The sequence below is a fragment of the Azolla caroliniana genome, unplaced genomic scaffold (assembly GCF_043228905.1).
Source record: "Azolla caroliniana isolate FFs.n. ecotype wild unplaced genomic scaffold, voAzoCaro1.0.p SCAF_15, whole genome shotgun sequence".
NCBI classification, from domain to species: Eukaryota; Viridiplantae; Streptophyta; class Polypodiopsida; order Salviniales; family Salviniaceae; genus Azolla; species Azolla caroliniana.
In genome coordinates this window covers 1,173,015-1,191,164 of record NW_028230450.1, presented here as the reverse complement: position 1 = coordinate 1,191,164, position 18,150 = coordinate 1,173,015, and the positions used below count along the sequence as shown (strand labels likewise).

The 18,150-nt window shown below is 37.3% G+C and overlaps 1 protein-coding gene across 4 annotated transcripts; it reads left to right on the top strand.

The window, feature by feature from the left end:
* The first annotated feature begins 2,188 nt into the window (after positions 1-2,188).
* LOC147854271 (uncharacterized) lies at positions 2,189-17,902 on the top strand. Of its 4 annotated transcripts, none has more exons than XM_087331786.1 (20): positions 2,189-2,208; positions 4,714-4,875; positions 5,607-5,686; positions 5,902-6,145; positions 7,029-7,176; positions 7,345-7,535; positions 8,205-8,348; positions 8,483-8,676; positions 8,838-9,006; positions 10,066-10,407; positions 11,434-11,499; positions 11,801-11,895; positions 11,979-12,123; positions 14,338-14,451; positions 14,817-14,909; positions 15,023-15,197; positions 15,671-15,813; positions 15,892-16,091; positions 16,270-16,623; positions 16,953-17,902. In XM_087331786.1, exons 2-20 carry the CDS (start codon positions 4,747-4,749, stop codon positions 17,629-17,631), a joined length of 3,705 nt encoding a protein of 1,234 aa, XP_087187912.1. In that variant the 5' UTR covers positions 2,189-2,208; positions 4,714-4,746; the 3' UTR covers positions 17,632-17,902. The 4 variants fall into 4 exon arrangements, with proteins under 4 accessions (XP_087187912.1, XP_087187914.1, XP_087187911.1 ...); XM_087331785.1 differs by lacking the exon at positions 2,189-2,208 and adding an exon at positions 3,215-4,076; XM_087331788.1 differs by lacking the exons at positions 2,189-2,208; positions 16,953-17,902 and adding an exon at positions 3,209-4,076 and having other exon boundaries at positions 16,340-16,623.
* The last annotated feature ends 248 nt before the right edge of the window (positions 17,903-18,150 follow it).

Here is an 18,150-nt window from a genome sequence, read left to right as displayed (position 1 = left end):
TCCTTCCTTGTACATACACTAGCTTTGATTTGGCTTTGATTTGGAGTGTTTCGACAATGCACCTCTCATCAATGCATGTTGTCGTTGCTCTCGGGTCAGGCCTTGCGATCGGGTGTGACTATCCATGTGAGTTGGATCGGGTTCTTGGGCCTATGATTGTTGTCGTGGAAGTATTGGTTAAGTACTTTGTTGGGCGATGTAGATGACCCTGTTTGGTTCGTCTTGCAACCGATTGGCCGGCCACACTAATAAACTCTTGATCTATGGTTGTTGTCGAGGACGGTGTTGGTTAAGTACTTGTTGGGCGGTGTGGACGACCCAATGTGGTCCAACTTGCAACCAATTGACCGGGCAAACTCATTAATTCTTGATCTATGGTTGTTGTCAAGGAAGGTGTTGGTTAAGTACTTGTTGGGCAGTGTAGATGACCCAATGTGATCCATCTTGCAACCGATTGGCCAACCATGCTAATAAACTCTTGATCTATTGTTGTTGTCAAGGAAGGTGTTGGTTGAGTACTTGTTGGGCAATGTAGACGACCTATATGTGGTCCAACTTGCAAGCAATTGGCCAACCACACTAATAAACCCTTGATCTATGGTTGTTGTCAAGGAAGGTGTTGGTTAAGTACCTTGTTGGGCAGTGTAGACGACCTATATGTGGTCCAACTTGCAACCAATTGGCCAACCACACTAAAAAACTCTTGATCTATGGTTGTTGTCAAGGAAGGTGTTGGTTAAGTACCTTGTTGGGCGGTGACGATGACCCAGTGTGGTCCAGCTTGCAACCAACATGCCACACTTAGAAACTCGATGTTTCTTGATGTGCACATCTTGAAAAAAACACATCAACAAAGAATGTTAAAATGTCAAAATTTGGAATATCACATTGCAAACAACCCCAGGATTTGGCCCTAAAACAAGCTAAAAAAAGGTTAGAACATATCCAAGCAATTTTGATTACTCACATGAGCCTTAGTTCCTAGAGAGCCTTGACACTTCCTTGAATTCATTCACAATCATTAGGGGTTGATGGAGGATTATGGTATGTTCGCTTTGATATGAAGATATTCAAGGTATGTTATGAAACCATAATGGATGATGAATATCACTTCTTTGCATGGCTCAATGTATAAGGTAAATCGCAATAAGGGACTTATTAGACAAACATAATAATTTTAGTACCATACTTGAATCCCCGCCAAGCAAGGTGATTGCGTATGTGTGCACATTGTTTTCACATAGATAGTTTTTACTGCAAAGTAGTAACCCCCTTCTTAGAAAAGGTTCAGACACAATAATATATGCTTATTTTGTCCCATAGGTCAATTTTGACTTCATCAGAAACAAAGATACCCTCTACGAACACCTACGGATTATTTGATTCAAATTGTAGTTGACATATAGTCAACATCTTTGGAACACATGTGAAAGTAGGAAATTATGTTATGTCTAAAAAATAATCGATCACGAAATTATAGGTGGTTTGAACAACAAAGTCTCTACTGTTCATATACTAGAACAAAAGATATCCAATTGGACAAGCAAGGAACACGTGCCAACCAAACAATCGAGCCTTTTCAACTTCTATGTCAATCTTAAGAGTGTACTTTTTTGTTGGGTGTTAGCGTGATTTTACTCTAAACTTCACCATTTATAATATAATCAAGGGGTTGGATTCTAATTGGCAAGGAGCATCAATAGATGAAAAAGGTTAGTCAAGGAACAACCACAATCCTCGCTTACGACGACGGATCATGCGTGTTGATTTGTTATGCATCCCAACTTTTGCCAACCACAAATTTGCAAAAAACAAAAACACATCTCTCTGGAAATGAAAGTGACAGGACGCGATCGTATGTTTAAGCGGAGAGAAAAGAACTATACTTTTCGTTTGGTTGGGAATGATTTCCGAATCCCCCACTCCCCTGCCTTTTCTACCGTGTCCCCGCCCAAAACCCCTCTACAATATACGGCCAGTGTACGACCAATCTATGACCAATCTAGGAAGATCACAAAACGATTTGTTGGGCGGTTTCACACTGGCCGGACAAAAGGCTGTTGCCGCCTGGGCGCCCATCGGCGGCAACTGTTCTGGCCGGTACACTTGTCTCTGTCTCTGTCTCCGTCCTACGCTTCCTTATGTCCCAGCAGCATCATCTCTGCCTCTGTCGAATGCACCCTCCAGCAGAAGAAGCAACGAATTCAGGTTCCCTGGTTATTGCACTCGCTTTCTATTTCTGCATGTATTTCATTTAATGTGCCCTGTTTAATTCATCAGGGGTTAGATTTTCTGAGTTTTGATTAGATGGGTCATGAGAAGTATCTTGGGGTGATGGTGAGAGGATAGAAGTTTCGTAAAAAAATGCAACTTCTACTCAATTGAAACTTAAGCTGTGAAGATGCCATTTGAGGGTGTTTTGAATGCCAGCATCATGGATTTGACGAGAGGCATTTGATATGTTGATGGGTGTGATGGGAATTGGGTATAGGTTTTGTGTTTTGAAACAAGGAATTGTATATGATGGTGATGGTGAGAAGATAGAAGTATCTTGGGGTGATGGTGAGAAGATAGAAGTTTCATAAAAAAATGCACCTTCTACTCAATTGAAACTTAAGCTGTGGGTGACCTACCCTAAGACGCCATTTGAGGGTGTTTTGAATGCCAGCATCATGGATTTGACGAGAGGCATTTGATATTTTGATGGGTGTGATGGGAATTGGGTATAGGTTTTGTCTTTTGAAACAAGTAATTGTATATGATGGTGATGGTGAGAAGATAGAAGTATCTTGGGGTGATGGTGAGAAGATAGAAGTTTCATAAAAAAATGCAACTTCTACTCAATTGAAACTTACAGGTGATTGGATTGTAAAGACAATATCCTTTCTTGCCGAAGCGGTCACCATAGCCGACAAAAATTTGTTTGGTTGCTCGATCTTCTAGTTTATTTCTAGTCGCATTAGGTACATACAAGTATGCTGTACTGCCAAAGATCTTTAGGTGAGAGAGATCCGGTTTGATACCGGACCATTTTTTGAATGGTGTTTGAGAGCTGAGTGTTGTCGTAGGCAATTGATTTTGTAAATAGCAAGCTGTTGCCGCGGCGGCTTCTTCCCAAAAGGTGTTTGGGAGGTTTGCTGTTTTTAGCATTGATCGAGCAGCATCCATGAGTGTTCACAGATATACACATTTTTTTTTTCCTTCCTCATCTACACTAACCTTGTAGTTCTGGTCGATGCATATTTTATTTGCTATCCGTGATTGTTATTTATTTATTGCGTGATTTGATCATTTTGTATTTACCCAATGCTTTACAAGATAGACACATTTGTTTTCCTCCTTGTTTGCATGAACCTGCAAACCCTGGCAAATGCATAGTTTGTTGTCTATGCTTGATTGATTGTTTTTGTTGATTTGATCATTTTGTTTTACCAAATGCCTTCTCTCTCGATACATTTATTGTAATAGTTCTATTTTCGGCCCTATTCTGGCCATATATTTGAATACAGGGTTTTCTAACTGGATCAATTTTACTATGATTTCTTGATCATGTTTTGCATTCCATTTGTAGTATGTTCATTATTAGCATTGCATTATCAACTATCCCTGTGTAATACAATCTATCCACAAAAATTTGATCATTTTAACCATATTTTCTGATCACAGTTTGTAGTGTATCATCCATATATTATTAGCATTGACGTATTTGATGACAATACAGCATCACAGTATACACAAATTGTGAAACGATGCTTTTAGAGAAATCTTTGTGCATTCTTGGGACACAATTGAGACCTATCATTTACAATGTGATGATTGATGATGCAACCTGGTGCATCTATTCAAAAGAAATATGAAAACTTGTGGGATAACAACAGAAAAGAGACAGTTAAATACCAGTAATGAAATTCTCACGATCAGCCTTCACCAAATGCTTCTGGGACCTTCACTCCAGTAAAACTTACGCTAAATCATCCAAATATTTACCAGCAACAACAGTGTTAGACCCTTGCTTCAGAACCCACTATTTCTGTAAAATTACAAACTTTTTCTACAAAATTACAAAATAACCTCAGGTAGGGCAGTCATCAACCACATTACAACTACCTCTTTTTGTAATTTTACAAAAATAACCTAATTTAGGGCAGTCATTAACAACAGTTTTTGGTGCATTCATCTTGTACATGTATAATCTTCATAATGATAGCTTTTCAACTTCTCAAGCTTCATTATAACGTATCATTTCACATCCAAAAACCACAAATTAGCAATCATCATCATCAACCTAAAGATGTTTCTTCTCTGAAGAAGTGATTATCCAACTATATAGTGGTGCCTCTTTCGATATATTGCTTCCAAAGGATAGTTCTTTTATTAATGCATATGAATTGATGAGAGCTTGTGTTTGAGGAAAAGGCTGTCATGATTGACGTGAAATCTTGGAAGTTTTTTATGGAGGCTCATTATAGGACATTTGGTATTCATATTTAGACGTTGCACTTCCTCTTCATTCAACCATCCTAGTTATGATATGATGTTGAGCCATTTGGGTATGACCTCTAAATGAAGGTTTTATTGGCGCAATCAAAATCAAGGTTTTTATCAAAGAATTGATGTATTGATTGATTCCCATAAATTCTGGAAAAAATACAAAAAATGGAAATATGTTTGGTAGATTTTGAATGATAAATTGGTTACACTGTTTTCGTCTAGCCATCGAGTTTGGAGAATGACGGCGGAGTGGACATGAGACCCCAAGACTTCACCAACCCTTTGTATGAAGGATTCTCATCCAGATTGATGGAAGATGGTGAAGACTGGCCTGGTGCCAGGAGGTCATCCAATAGAAGAGGAGATTCATTCAGTCCCAAGAAGGTTTAATTTTTTGAAATTTCTGGTTCTTGAGTTTCCGTTTCTAACTTTAGCTTCATAGAATATTGGATCAAATTTCAAATTTGTAACTTCTAAGATTAAGGTTTCCGTAGGCCAATAACTTCCTTCCATTCTGCCATCCTGTTAAAAAGCCAAGCACAGAGCTAGGTCTTTACCCTTCTATTTTCTGGGTGCCGACTCCTATCTCTCCCACTAGAAACCAAAGGGGAATGGGTGGCGTTTGTGCTTTGTTTTATGAGCCCAATGCAGGAAAGCATCTTTCTGCTGCAGTAATAATTAAGTCGTTGTGTCGATCTTTTTTTTCATTTTTTCCTGTGGATCCATTTTCTTTCTCTATATTTCCATACATATTCTTCAATGTACATGGCTGAATTATAAGGTGGTTTCCAGCCTCTTATGTGTCCTTGCCCATCAATCTTAGAATCATGTAGCGCGGGCTGGTTGGCTTCATATCACTCATGGGCTCCTGTCTCCTCATTTATCCTTAAAAATGGCAACTGATGAAAAAATATCTCCTTACAACACGTCTTGTTTGAAAATCTGAAAACTTAGATTCAAGTTTCAGGATTTACAAAATTCAAACTTATAACTTCTGTGATTGAGGTTTTTAGGTTGATGTTAGTGTATGAACTTCTGAAATTTACCTTTGCTTTTTTTTTGTTTGCATCTTCTATCATATAATACATTTTCCATGTTATGTATGATCCATGCAGATGGCAGATCGACAAACTTATCGTGCTGTACGTATGCATATCACACGCAGGGCTCGAATCAAGGCTCTTCAGTCTCAAGAGTAGGGTCCAATATCGATTATATATAGATTTCACATCCCTTGAATATGATGATGCTATATTTCATCGGTTGTTTTTCATGCATACAAATACTTCATACATTATGTTTATCTGAACTTGTCAGGCGTTCCAATTTCTGTGATTCTAACTGTTTCCAGCTATATCTAGTAAATGAGAGAATACATGGTAATCTGTACATCTGTCCTTCAACCTGCAGGTTCTGTGACAATATGCTTGTTACTTCAAAGTATAAGATTACCACATTTATACCTGTCAACCTCTTCGAGCAATTTTCAAGAGCAGTAAATCTGTATTTTCTTTTGATATCTGTCATTCAGCTCATCCCAGGGCTGTCACCAACTGGTATTGAAACTACGTTGGTGCCCCTCTTATTTGTGCTGCTCGTAAATGCTCTCAAAGATGCTCATTATGATTATAAGCGCCACAAATCTGATGCAGAGGTATAACCTATAAGTACATTGAAGGGTTACCTGCCCTTTATCATTCTCATTCTCTCAATAATGTTTGATGTATCTGGCTCTTTTTTGTGCATTTTAAGTGCCTTTAATGTTTCACATTCAAAAGGGAGGCAACTAATGCATTTCACTGCACTTTGGAGACTTTTCACTTTGGAAAGGAGGACATCTTTGGTTGTTTCCTTGTACAACAGTACTATTTTGTAATTCTAACTGCACTCATGCTTCTATAGGACCCTTATGAGCAAATATTACATACTCTATTTCTTTGGCATGTAAACATATCAGATAAGGATAGTAAACGCCTACAAGGTGTTCACAAGTGAAGGAAAATGCAGGCACATGTCATAGACACTGCATAGACACATGAACCTCTCAAAGTGTTGTTTGGTCTCAAAATCATTAGTTTAAGTAGAAAGTAGTGTTCGTTGAATCTTATGTCTAGGGTCTTTGGTAATTTATGGTACTGAACTTCCTAATTATAAGTTAAATATCTTTTAGTATCATCCAGATGATAGTATTCTCTGGAGCCATACCTAGGTGTTGAAGTGTTTCTCATTAGAGATGTTGGTGCATACCTTAACAATTGAGCACATTAGGTTTGTGAAAGACTTCTTAAGTTTTATTATCCTTAGATGCCCTGAAGAATGACCTATGCAGGATGAGTGGAAGCTTGCTTGCCTCGAGGTTTCATGTATTGATATACATGTCTTCATAAGAGAATGGATTCACATACTTAGGGTATAGCTAGTGCGAAAAGTTAAAACATGAAACAAAGTTGGAGAATGCATAAAATGTTTATTGAATTTATGGACATTTATGTGTAATGTAGTCACTGCAGGATTTTTCTTTTCTAAGTAATGAGCAGGTGAATGCACGCAAATCTGAAGTTTTACAAGGAGGAGGACTTAAACCTTTAGAATGGAAATCGATCATAGTTGGAGATATTATAAGAGTGCAAAATAATTCTGAAATTCCTGCAGATCTACTATTTCTGTCGTCGTCTGACGCACAAGGTTGTGCTTTATTTATTTTCATATTGCATATAATCTTTATTCTAATAAAGGCATCGTCCTGCCAACATCCACAAGGTTGAATATTATTTTCCTTTCTCAAAAATGATCAAGCTGTCTGCATCTGTTTGTGTCTGCTGATAGGTTATGTGATTGTGGTGGCTGTGGCAGGGATGGCATATCTTGAGACAACTAATTTGGACGGTGAGACAAATCTTAAAATTCGAAACTCCTTTTATCAAGCATCGACAATGAATTCTGAAGATGGAGATGTGTCATTCCATGGGTTATCGGGACTTATTATAGAATGTGAACAACCAAATAATAGAGTGAATGAATTTGAAGGATTTGTGTCATTTCAGGTACCCATAGTGTACAAAATATTACAACAACTTTGTATGTAAAAGGAACAAATTTGAAAATGCATGTAGATGGTAGTATTTGCTCCAAGCTGATAGTGTAAATAGCATTTTACATAAAAAGAAAGAGGACATATTCGATTGTTGTATCTTCCCATCTATGCATTTCTTGCTTTATCCAGTTGACTGCCAAGGCATTATAATAATTTATCAAGTTCTAACCTAGAAACTTTTGTCTGAATATTCTTAAACATAGTTCTTAGGACATTAATTTTTGTAGCTCCACTGAATAAACTTCAACGGGGAATCATATACATTTGCGGATGTTCATCAGATTTTTTTGTTTTTTTGGGGTGGTTCAAAACAATAATGCAAAAGTATTACCTAACGAAGCATATGAAAGATGCTCAAATTCTAGTTTGCACCTGAGTCACAATTTTTGAAACCCTAAGGTCAAACTATTTCCTGTTTGACCCATGTTAAGGAGTTTTTATTGATCTAAACCAAATCCACTTACATTTGACTGCAGCCAACATGCCCGAATGAGAGATACTCTCAGATTAATTGTAGACATTTTTACAGAAATTGAAGTGCTAGTTGTTTCTCTTGATATAAGGATTGTATACTAATTTAAAAACATAATACTGAAGGATTTTGTAATATTTACTGCAGGGTCAGGGATTAATGCCTTTAGATATAAGTCAGATATTGCTTAGAGGGGCAACACTAAGAAATACAGAATGGGTGATTGGAGCAGTTGTGTTTACAGGCGCTGATACAAAGTATATGAGGACCATAGTTCCAGCTCCGACAAAAGTATAACATATTTGTGGTTTCTAGGAGGTCCCTCTAATTCTTTAGTTTTTGAAATGTGAGATAATTTATTCATAGCATATGCAGATGTGCAGATGATCATTTATAGATTTTAACACCCAAAAGCTTATAATTAGGTCTCTCGCTTGGAAAGGAAGATGAACGTTCTGGTTTCTGGACTATTTGTATATCAGTTGATTCTATGTCTTGGATTGGCAATTGGTCATTTCATGTGGACAGAGAGAAATCTACACCATTTTTATCTTGCAGCTGATTATGTTTGGCCCGAACCTGGTTTGGACCTTCCAGGCCTTCTAATACAGCTTTTAAGGTTTGTTCTTTCGTTTCTCTTCTGTAGCCTGGATAAGATATCTTAAGAATGGCAATTTCCCGTGGTACCTGGTATGGTGGGTTGAGGATGAAATATCTCTGCAGAAAATTTTCCTGTTTTGCAATTCCTATATTTGAGTTTAGACATTTTATACTGTTCAGGTTTCTCATCCTGCTCAGTTCGCTAATACCCATCTCACTATGTATTACCCTCGAGCTTGTCAAGGTCATTCAATGTTGTTTTATACATTGGGATTCTCGGATGTTTCACAAGCCAGCAGGTGGTCCAGCTCAGGCACGAACGTTAAATCTAAATGAAGAGCTTGGACAGGTGAAAATGAGAACTTACTTTTGGCTTTTCTTTTGTAAATAAAATTTAATCATGTTTACAGTTAAGAATCTACAAACATATCATGTGTTGTTGGTGCAAATGAATATGATCAAGGAAAAATCATAAACTGCACAAGCTGCAATTAATGACACAAACCATATAAAACTGGTTGAGAAACCAAGCGTACTCCATTGATCAACAACTGACGAAATCCCATCCTAGTGTTGTACCATCCAAGAAGTTTGTATATCCTACTGGTTGTGCTATGCCCATTTTCGTGGCCGTAAAGAAGGTGAAAATTGTTAGCAAAGCAATCTAGCACCCACATGGCCCTGAGATAAAGTCGGATAAAAGGAGAGCATTATATGCCTTAATTTGAAGAAACCTCTTACCTATAAATAATATGACACTGCTCATTGTTACATGGTGCAATAGGTAGGGTTACATCATCTACAGCTCAGTATACAGACTAATTAGACTCTACTATGATAAAGTGAAGATCCCTGACTATATTTTTGTTCTCTGAGGGGGGGCAAATATGGTTTTATCTTTGGTGCTGCTATTGAAGCATCCTACAGATTTTTCCCTCAGCGTTTTGAAACAAGTTGGTGCATCTGTTTTTGCCATAATGAAGCTCTGTAAATCCACGAAGCTGTTCCCCACCTCTTGCCAGTTGTGGCCTATTACTGATGGCTCTTCTAGGTTTCCTTTTACAGTTCTATACATGTTTAGATAGTTGCAGTGCTCGCGCTCCTAGTTTGTATAATCTCTTTACTTCCTTTGCGACATGCCGATTCTAATTGACCTTATGAGCACAGCTAATATAAGCTACAAACATTAGAATAATAGAAACTGAAGGTGAGGCAAATAACTTATGATTATATTTGTTCTGGATTCATGTTAAAAACAGTTATGATAAATAGTGTTTTTATTTGTATTAAGAGTGCTTCTTGGATTGCCACAAAATTGCTTAGAAATAATGGCTTTCTTCAGTATTTTTTTATTTTTTTTCTTTGTATGTCCCCAGTTTTCCAACTCATCATAATACAAATGCAACAGGTGCATGATGTATTATCTGATAAAACGGGTACTCTTACTCAAAATGTGATGACGTTCGTCCAATGCTCTATAAATGGTGTTATTTATGGGGACTTTACAAGGGATGGAATCTGGGAAGAGTCAAAATCAGAACCTTGCATGCACACCATATGTGAAGATCAATATCTTATAGAAGAGTTGCAGAAAGTCGATGCACTCCCAAATTCACAAAGTCAGAAATGCAAAGATTTCTTTCTGCACCTTGCAATCTGTCATACAGCTATACCAACTTATGCTGATGAAGAGGAGACTGGAGAGATAATATACCAGTCATCTTCACCAGATGAAGAAGCCTTAGTGAAGGTATGTAATTTAACTGATTAAAATAGTTTTTTATGAGTATCCATGAGTTTTCTCTTATTTGATGATGTCAGCGCTAAGAACTGTCTTTGAGGTGGATTTGATATCTCATACATATTAGATTGTTATTATAACTTACTTTCTTTCAACATATGATCCTCTTATTCTTTTCTCAACCCAGTCACAGCTACATTTTTGTTTATTTATCCCCTTAACTTCAGTCATTGTTATATAAATCAAGTTTGTGCAACTAAAAGTGACGTTAAAGTCCATTGAAAGAATTGACATTCATAATTCTGAAGGCATCTAAAGTCTATCCGTACATCTCATCATTCTCGGCCTTCACTCAAGGAGATTGTAGTGATCACTGATAACTTTCCAGAATGATTCCAGTCAACACCTTGAACCTCTTTTTGTCGTAGAGAATGTTGAAGTCACTTGTTTGATCAATTCTGTTGGACTATAATAGCATCGAATTTTGGTGTGTTTATCTGTTTCATGCGAGTTCTGATATAGTAGGCAATAGTCATCCATGTGCTGCTGAAGTCTTTTTCTACATTTGCTGCTCATTACAAATAGTTTGGCATTTTTGAGTTTGCCACATGTTGACCTGGCCTCCTCTTTAGGGTTTCAATTGGTTGTCATATGTCTGTTCAAGCTCAATTCAGTGCCAAAACCCTAGGATTCTAAATGTCCATTCTTTGAAGCTTCCAAGTAATACCTGAAACATTGGTATTCTCATATTGACTTCCCCTCATGTGGCAGTTAATGCAATGCCATGCCCAATAGAATATGCATCCCGTTCCTCCTTTTCCATGTTCGTCCTATGAATCTTTGGGGCATTATGATGTGTTTTTGGTAGTATTGCCCAAATTTCATGTTTTTTTGCTTAAGAGAAGTGTTCAACAGTGATATATGTTTCCAAGTGCATGACTACATCATTTTATTCGAATGCTTACAAGCTATCTATAAAGTGGCCTTCAATGACACTATTTTATTCATGCTTTATAAGATGTTTGATTATTTTAGGGAGCAGCTATTTGTGGTTTCCAGCTCACTGGGCGGGATTCAGACATGCTTACAACAGAATGCCAGGTTCCAATATAGAAAATTTAATGGACCGTGGTTTTTATTTCAGAGTAATGTTCTGCATTCTTGTATCCATGTGTTTGGGATATGTATTAATATTTACTGGGTAGGTATTCATTGTAATTATATTCTATGTATATATTTGCTTCATTTTTTACTGCATCATAGTATGTATATACTTGCACTGCATTATACCAGTGTATATATAAATGAATATGTGTGTGAGTCAGTTAGAATACACGTGATGACTGTTTGAGGGGCTTGGGTGAAATCTTCTAAGAAGTATTGTCTCCCTGACTGTTTTTAGGGTCAGTTTCCCGAAGCACACACCATCTTGGCAGTTTTAGAATTCACCAGTGAAAGAAAGAGGATGAGCATCATTTGCAAAAATTCAAATGGACGGTAGTTTTTAAATGCACACAATGATTATTTGCTCTAATTTTGCTTTAAGCTTCAAAGTCATAAATACCAGATTTTGTGGTCAGGATAAAGCTATACTGCAAAGGTGCAGACACTATGATTCTTAAACGTCTGGCAAAAGATCAAGGTGGGATTGCAGAAACTAGTCTTAAGCATATGCAACAATTTGCCCATGCTGGTTACCGTACTCTGTGCATAGCAGAGCGTGAGGTATAATGACACACATTATTTCTAGTTGGCATTCCCTATCATATTTGCTAATGTGTTACTTAAGCTATAATCACGGGCACCTGGAACATGAATGTGAACATCTACAGGAACAGCAATTTTGCAGGAAGCAACAAATGGGTTTGGCTTTGTGGCCGTGATCTGGAATGGCTTAAGGTAGGTGGTAAGGCTGGCAGCCGTGGAAAGTGAGATAGTTTCTTAGTAGATTAGAGAATGGTTGTAGAGCATAGGGTCTAGAGCCGTTTGCGTGCTGCCACAGATGTGGATTTTAAATTTTTTATTTTCTGTATTATTTTTACTTTTAAGGTGGCATAAACATTTTACAGTCTTTAATATTTAATTATATGGCATATCTCCCACAACCCAAAATTTGAATTATTCTGTTTTTGTTGTTGTCCCTCATATCCAAAATATTGTCCAGGCTGTTTTGGCTGCGTCATCCGTTGTTGCACAACAATAGGTTGGAACGCATGTCCCTAATCATTCTTTTTTATTTTTTCACGTCTTCTCAAGGCTAACCAGGGGTTTCTTTTCTTCTATGATGGATTTCTTTATGTGGTATATTTATGGGAGCTTGAGTCAGGCAGCAAGAGGAGACCAAGATGTTAAAAGCTTCTTTCATGCTATCATCTCTTTTGTTAATCGCCAGAAGCTATGATATATGTTTCCCAAACATAAATGCATACAACCTACAAATATTCTGGCGCACATAACAATGCAGATATACCTGCATATCTAGATATGGAAATACCAACCTAAATACATATTTATGCAAGTATGTCAGGATATTTGTTGAAGAAGGGGGTGGTGTGGTGGTTGTGAACATGGGAGGGGATGATGCTCCTTGAGTTGCATTCACTACATGCTAACTATGAATCCAAGTAATCATATTTGTGAAGGGGCTTTACATCAGCAATTCTCGATGTTCTCAAATGCTCATTTGCTACATTGGGTATGATAAGCATGCACAATGAAGACTGGCTTCTTATCCTCTCTCTCAAAAGATAGATAGCCACTGGCACTTGGGCACTCCAACTGTATGTACCAAAATGGTTTGCATCCTCAAGTCTTAGGATTTGAATTTTAAATAAACTGATAGAGTTCTCACAAGACCTTATGGGGGGTGCAACCAGAGACTATGGTAGGGGATTTTGAAATTATTCAGGTGCATTTTTCTCAACATGCTTTTTCACTCATGTGCCAATAGGAACACTAGCATGGGTGCAAAATTGAAGGCACATGCAAGTCTGAGAAGTAGCCAGAAAATATTATTAGGAAGAATGACAAACCTAAATACTATCACAACTTGTGAATTGTCTAGCTGCTTTTTTGCATTCACAGACCACTTACTTGGGGATCTGGTGATCTGCCACCAGTTTTGGCTAAGTATTCAGAAAAAACTACCATAATAGGGATATTGGCTGAAGTGTATGCAGCTTGTAATAATAGCACAAAATGCATCTGCATTCCTATGTCTCCAAGCTTGCTTAATGGCTGCATCTGGAGAGATGGGGAACTTCATATTGCTTGATCTTGGCATTGGTACCAGTTCCAGTTCTAATCCAAGAATGATATCCTTAAGAATTCCAAGATTTTGTGATCTTGATCTGCTGTGCCATCTAACTTGCCTATGGTGAGGGCTGGTGGATGTCGTAGAGCTTGCATGTTCTATAATCTGGTGGTGGAGCCAAAAAATGTTCACATAGCATTGGCACACCTAACTTGAAAATCTTCCAAGCAAGAGGAATACGAGATAGTATCATGAGAAACCAAACACACTTCATGCCTCTTTGTATCCAAGGATGGCAGCCCATGACCTGGGGGTATCTGCACTCTCAAGGGACCAGCATTAAGCGTAGGGCTTGGCATATTGGTGTATCATTTGTTTTTTTGCGACATAATCACTTGACTTTGTTTGCCACAACCTTTCTTTTCTATAGATTTGTTGGAAAATATTTGATAGAAATCTCCTTTTGACGTTTCCATTTTTCCGTCTGACTTGGCGTTTGCCACATACTTTCTTTTATATTGGTCTGTAAAAAAATATTTGGTAGAAACCTCTCATTGCTATTGTCTCCATTTTCCCATCTCCATGCCATCATGTTTGTAAGTGAATTACAGTCACAATCTTGTAGTGAATCACAATATGCACGGATGAAAAATTTCTTTGGAAAACAAACGGAAAATCATTTGCAGATTGATGAAGATGAATTTGAAAAGTGGGCGTACCAATTTCGAGCTGCAAGTGTTGCATTGGATGATCGTGAAGAAAAGTTAGCTGAAGCTACAGATTCAATTGAACGCGATATGGTTGGTATATGACAAATCTTTTCAATCAAATGTGAAATGGTTGGCAGATAAATGCTCATAGATGAAAGATTAGCAATGAAAAGTTGAATGAGACCAAATGTATGCATTACCTTATGAATTGATGGGTAGCAAAATGTTAAGTGGGATTGTCCTCTTGTTACCTGCCATCCATGAAGTACGATAAGGTAAATTGCATTGTAGTAGGGTATGAGAACATGAAAGTCCTGTGACTTGAATCCAAAGCCCTAGTATGGATCCCAAGCTTTATAATCAAGGTGTTCTGTGGCTTCAATCCAAAGCTTTATAATTAGATGAAGTTCTAATCTTATGCATGTGTTCAGTGAGACTTTCCTCTTACTGAGCAGGTACTTCTTGGTGTAACGGCCGTTGAAGACAAGTTACAGAATGGTGTGAAAGAGAGTGTGACACTTCTTGCACAAGCAGGAATTAAACTATGGGTATATCTAATGAGTTTGATGAAAGCAATCTTCAGTGATGTTAATCAGCTAGCTAAATAAATGATCTGGGAAGAATTTTGTGATGCTAATGTTGATGTAAATAAATTAATCAGGTCCTTACAGGTGATAAACTTGAGACATCGGTTGCAGTAGGGTTAGCCTGCAACCTTTTGACAGATTCTATGCACATTTTCTTACTATGTGAATCTTCGTCCAATAGTGTACCTCAGATGCTCCATAATATGCTCGAAGAAGCCAGGAAGCTGACACATACAAGAATATCTGAAGGTAATGTGTGCTTAAAAACCTCTTCTCCTGTGCACTATGAATGCAAAATACCAAATTCAAAGATAGTCTGACGTATCATACATGTGGTGCAGGTAATGTAGACAGAAGTTTTATTGTTAGTTTCGATTTCTTTGTTTTTCCCCTGGCGACTTAGTCTTGTACCAATTTTTTCTCAACTTATATTCTTCCACCTGTTTGGATTTAATATCAAGTGTTGCTTGCATGAGTTCATTCAGTTATTTTAATTTCGCTTAACACGTTCCTATTCTAAATGGGAACTGGCTTAACCTATTACATGACCATATATAGTGATAATGTCATCTTTAGCTTTCTGTTACATGTGTCCTACAGCAACCGATAATTATTAGTTGTAAGTGGCAGCCCATCTGTACTGCCATGCAGTAGAAGTGGTGCAGTGAATAGCCACTTTTATGCCATTCCTGAAACTGATATAATGTGGAGTTCTTGTGCAGAACCAGCAGAGATGGCTGTTATTATTGAAGGCGATGCTTTAGCCGTTGCTTTAGAGGAAAATAATAGGATGACTTTTCTACAATTATGCCAAAAATGTCGAACTGTTCTCTGCTGCCGTGTGTCACCTCTTCAGAAAGCATTGGTACTTTCAAATGGTTAAAGGTTCAGTGTATTGTTGTACAAAAAAAGAAAAAGGAAATAATTGATTCCTATTTCTCAGGTTACACAGATGGTCAAGGAAAATAATTTGACAGTAACTCTTGCTATTGGAGATGGAGCAAATGATGTAGCAATGATAAGAGCTGCACATATTGGAGTTGGTATCAGTGGTCGTGAGGGTAATGGAGCTGTTCTTGCTAGTGACTATTCGATTGGGCAGTTTCGTTTCTTGACAAGGCTTCTCCTAATTCATGGAAGATGGTTTATACCTTACCTTAGTCAATGAATCTAAGATAATAAAACATTTAAACTGTCAGTTTTCTGCCGATTTATTTGAATCTTGATGTATTTGTATGTAGATTCTTGGTGTGGCATAATAATTCAAATAGAGTTTTATAATAGATTCATTGTAAATTAATGATTCTCCCTTGTCTTTCAGGTCCTATAAAAGAAATAAGCTGTTAGTGATGTATTTTATCTACAAAAATATGGTTTATGTGATGGGACAGTGCTATTTCTCTTTTTATTCTGGACTTTCGGCACAATCTCTCTATCCTAATGTATTGTTAGCAACGTACAACCTTCTGTGGACATTCCTACCCACGATGGCTCTCTCAATCCTTGATCAAGATGTGAATCAAAACACTGTATTGACCAATCCTCATTTGTACAAGGAAACACAACAAGATGACATCCAAAATTTCTTTCGAGATGCTGGTTGCTGGTTGATCTCGGCTTTCTGGCATTCTATTGTAGTATTCTTCTTTCCATTGGCATCCACACAGACTATAGGGTGAAATTCCTCTCCCTCTCAATGAAAACAAAAGTTTTTCATAAAGCATTTATACATGCATAGCATACATACAAATTTCCATACAATACATGCATGTATGCATCCATCCATGCATTTTATACATACATCTAACCATGCATACATAGATGCATACCATATGTTTACAATAGTAATAAAAAAATTACTCAGAAGTTTCAAAACTTACATTGACCATAGTTAACTTAGCAGCTCTAATATAGAATGCACCATGCAAACCAATGGAAATGTAGAAATAACCATCATGATTTATAGTGTATTTCTAAGTGCCTTCTTTTTACACATGTATGTAGACAAAATGGAGCAACCAATGGGATATTCAATATGGGTGTGTTGTCTTACACACTAGCTGTCGTCGTGGTCAATCTGAAGATAATGTTGTGCACAAATAATTTGACAGCGATGTCGACTGTGTGCGTTTGGGTGATGTCTATATTTAGTTACTTTGCTTTCCTATCTCTGCTTTCTTATATGGGATTGTCAATCAGCATCTTCAACGAACTAAGCGATGTTGGGATGAAGATGTATACTTCTGAAAGTTTCTGGATGGTTCTTGTGTTGGGTGTAATAAGTGCATTCTTGCCAGGTTGGGCCATATCTAAGCTCCAAAGACAACGTTCGCCAGAGGATTTTCAGATATTTCAAGAAGTGGAGAATGGATGGAGAGATGGAAAAAGCTCCAAGAACTCGAACTCGAGGTCAAACTATGTTGAATCAATGGTGGGATCACCAGAATTTGAGCAAAGAGAGATGCATGAACAGTTCCCAAATATAAAAAGAAAATTGTCTGATGCCATTGAGGAGGGATGTGTTCCACTTCGGAGGAGGATAATGTGGCGACAAGTATTTTCGGAGGTTAACGCGAATGTTGTTCCTAATGCAAACACAATCGCAAAAAATGGTATGCAAGTAGCCATGCCAGACAACACACAAAAGCTTGTGGTTCCTCCTCTTCAATTGTCAACTTCCTAACATACATCCTATCAGGACACCTTTGTATTTTTGTATTTTTGTATTTTTTTGTGATCAATACAAGCGAAATTGTGTTTCTATCTCATTATGGCAATATGCGAATTTGCCAATTCTCACTAAGCCCTTGTATCTGTGCAACTGAGTTTGCATAATGCATTGTAACTACTAGGCATGTTATGATCAAGTATATTAATTTTTATTTTTCAGCCAAACATAACCCAAGACTAAATGTGTTTTCATACCAGAAAACAGGTGTATCCTCTTTTGCATAGTACATATTTGGATCGATACGAGGTTTTCGACATGTTTCACAAAGTTGAACATATGTTTATTCTTGTCCAAGTAGTTAATTAGTAGAAACATGTCTCCTTTGGTCTAATATGGACGTGGTTACATGATTATTTAACCCAGATGTCCAAAATATAACCAGATGATTAGTGGTATTAATTGAGGTTAAACCATGGATTGACTATCACCAATGTAATAGTAATTAGTCATTATTTTTAACACAATCAAGTT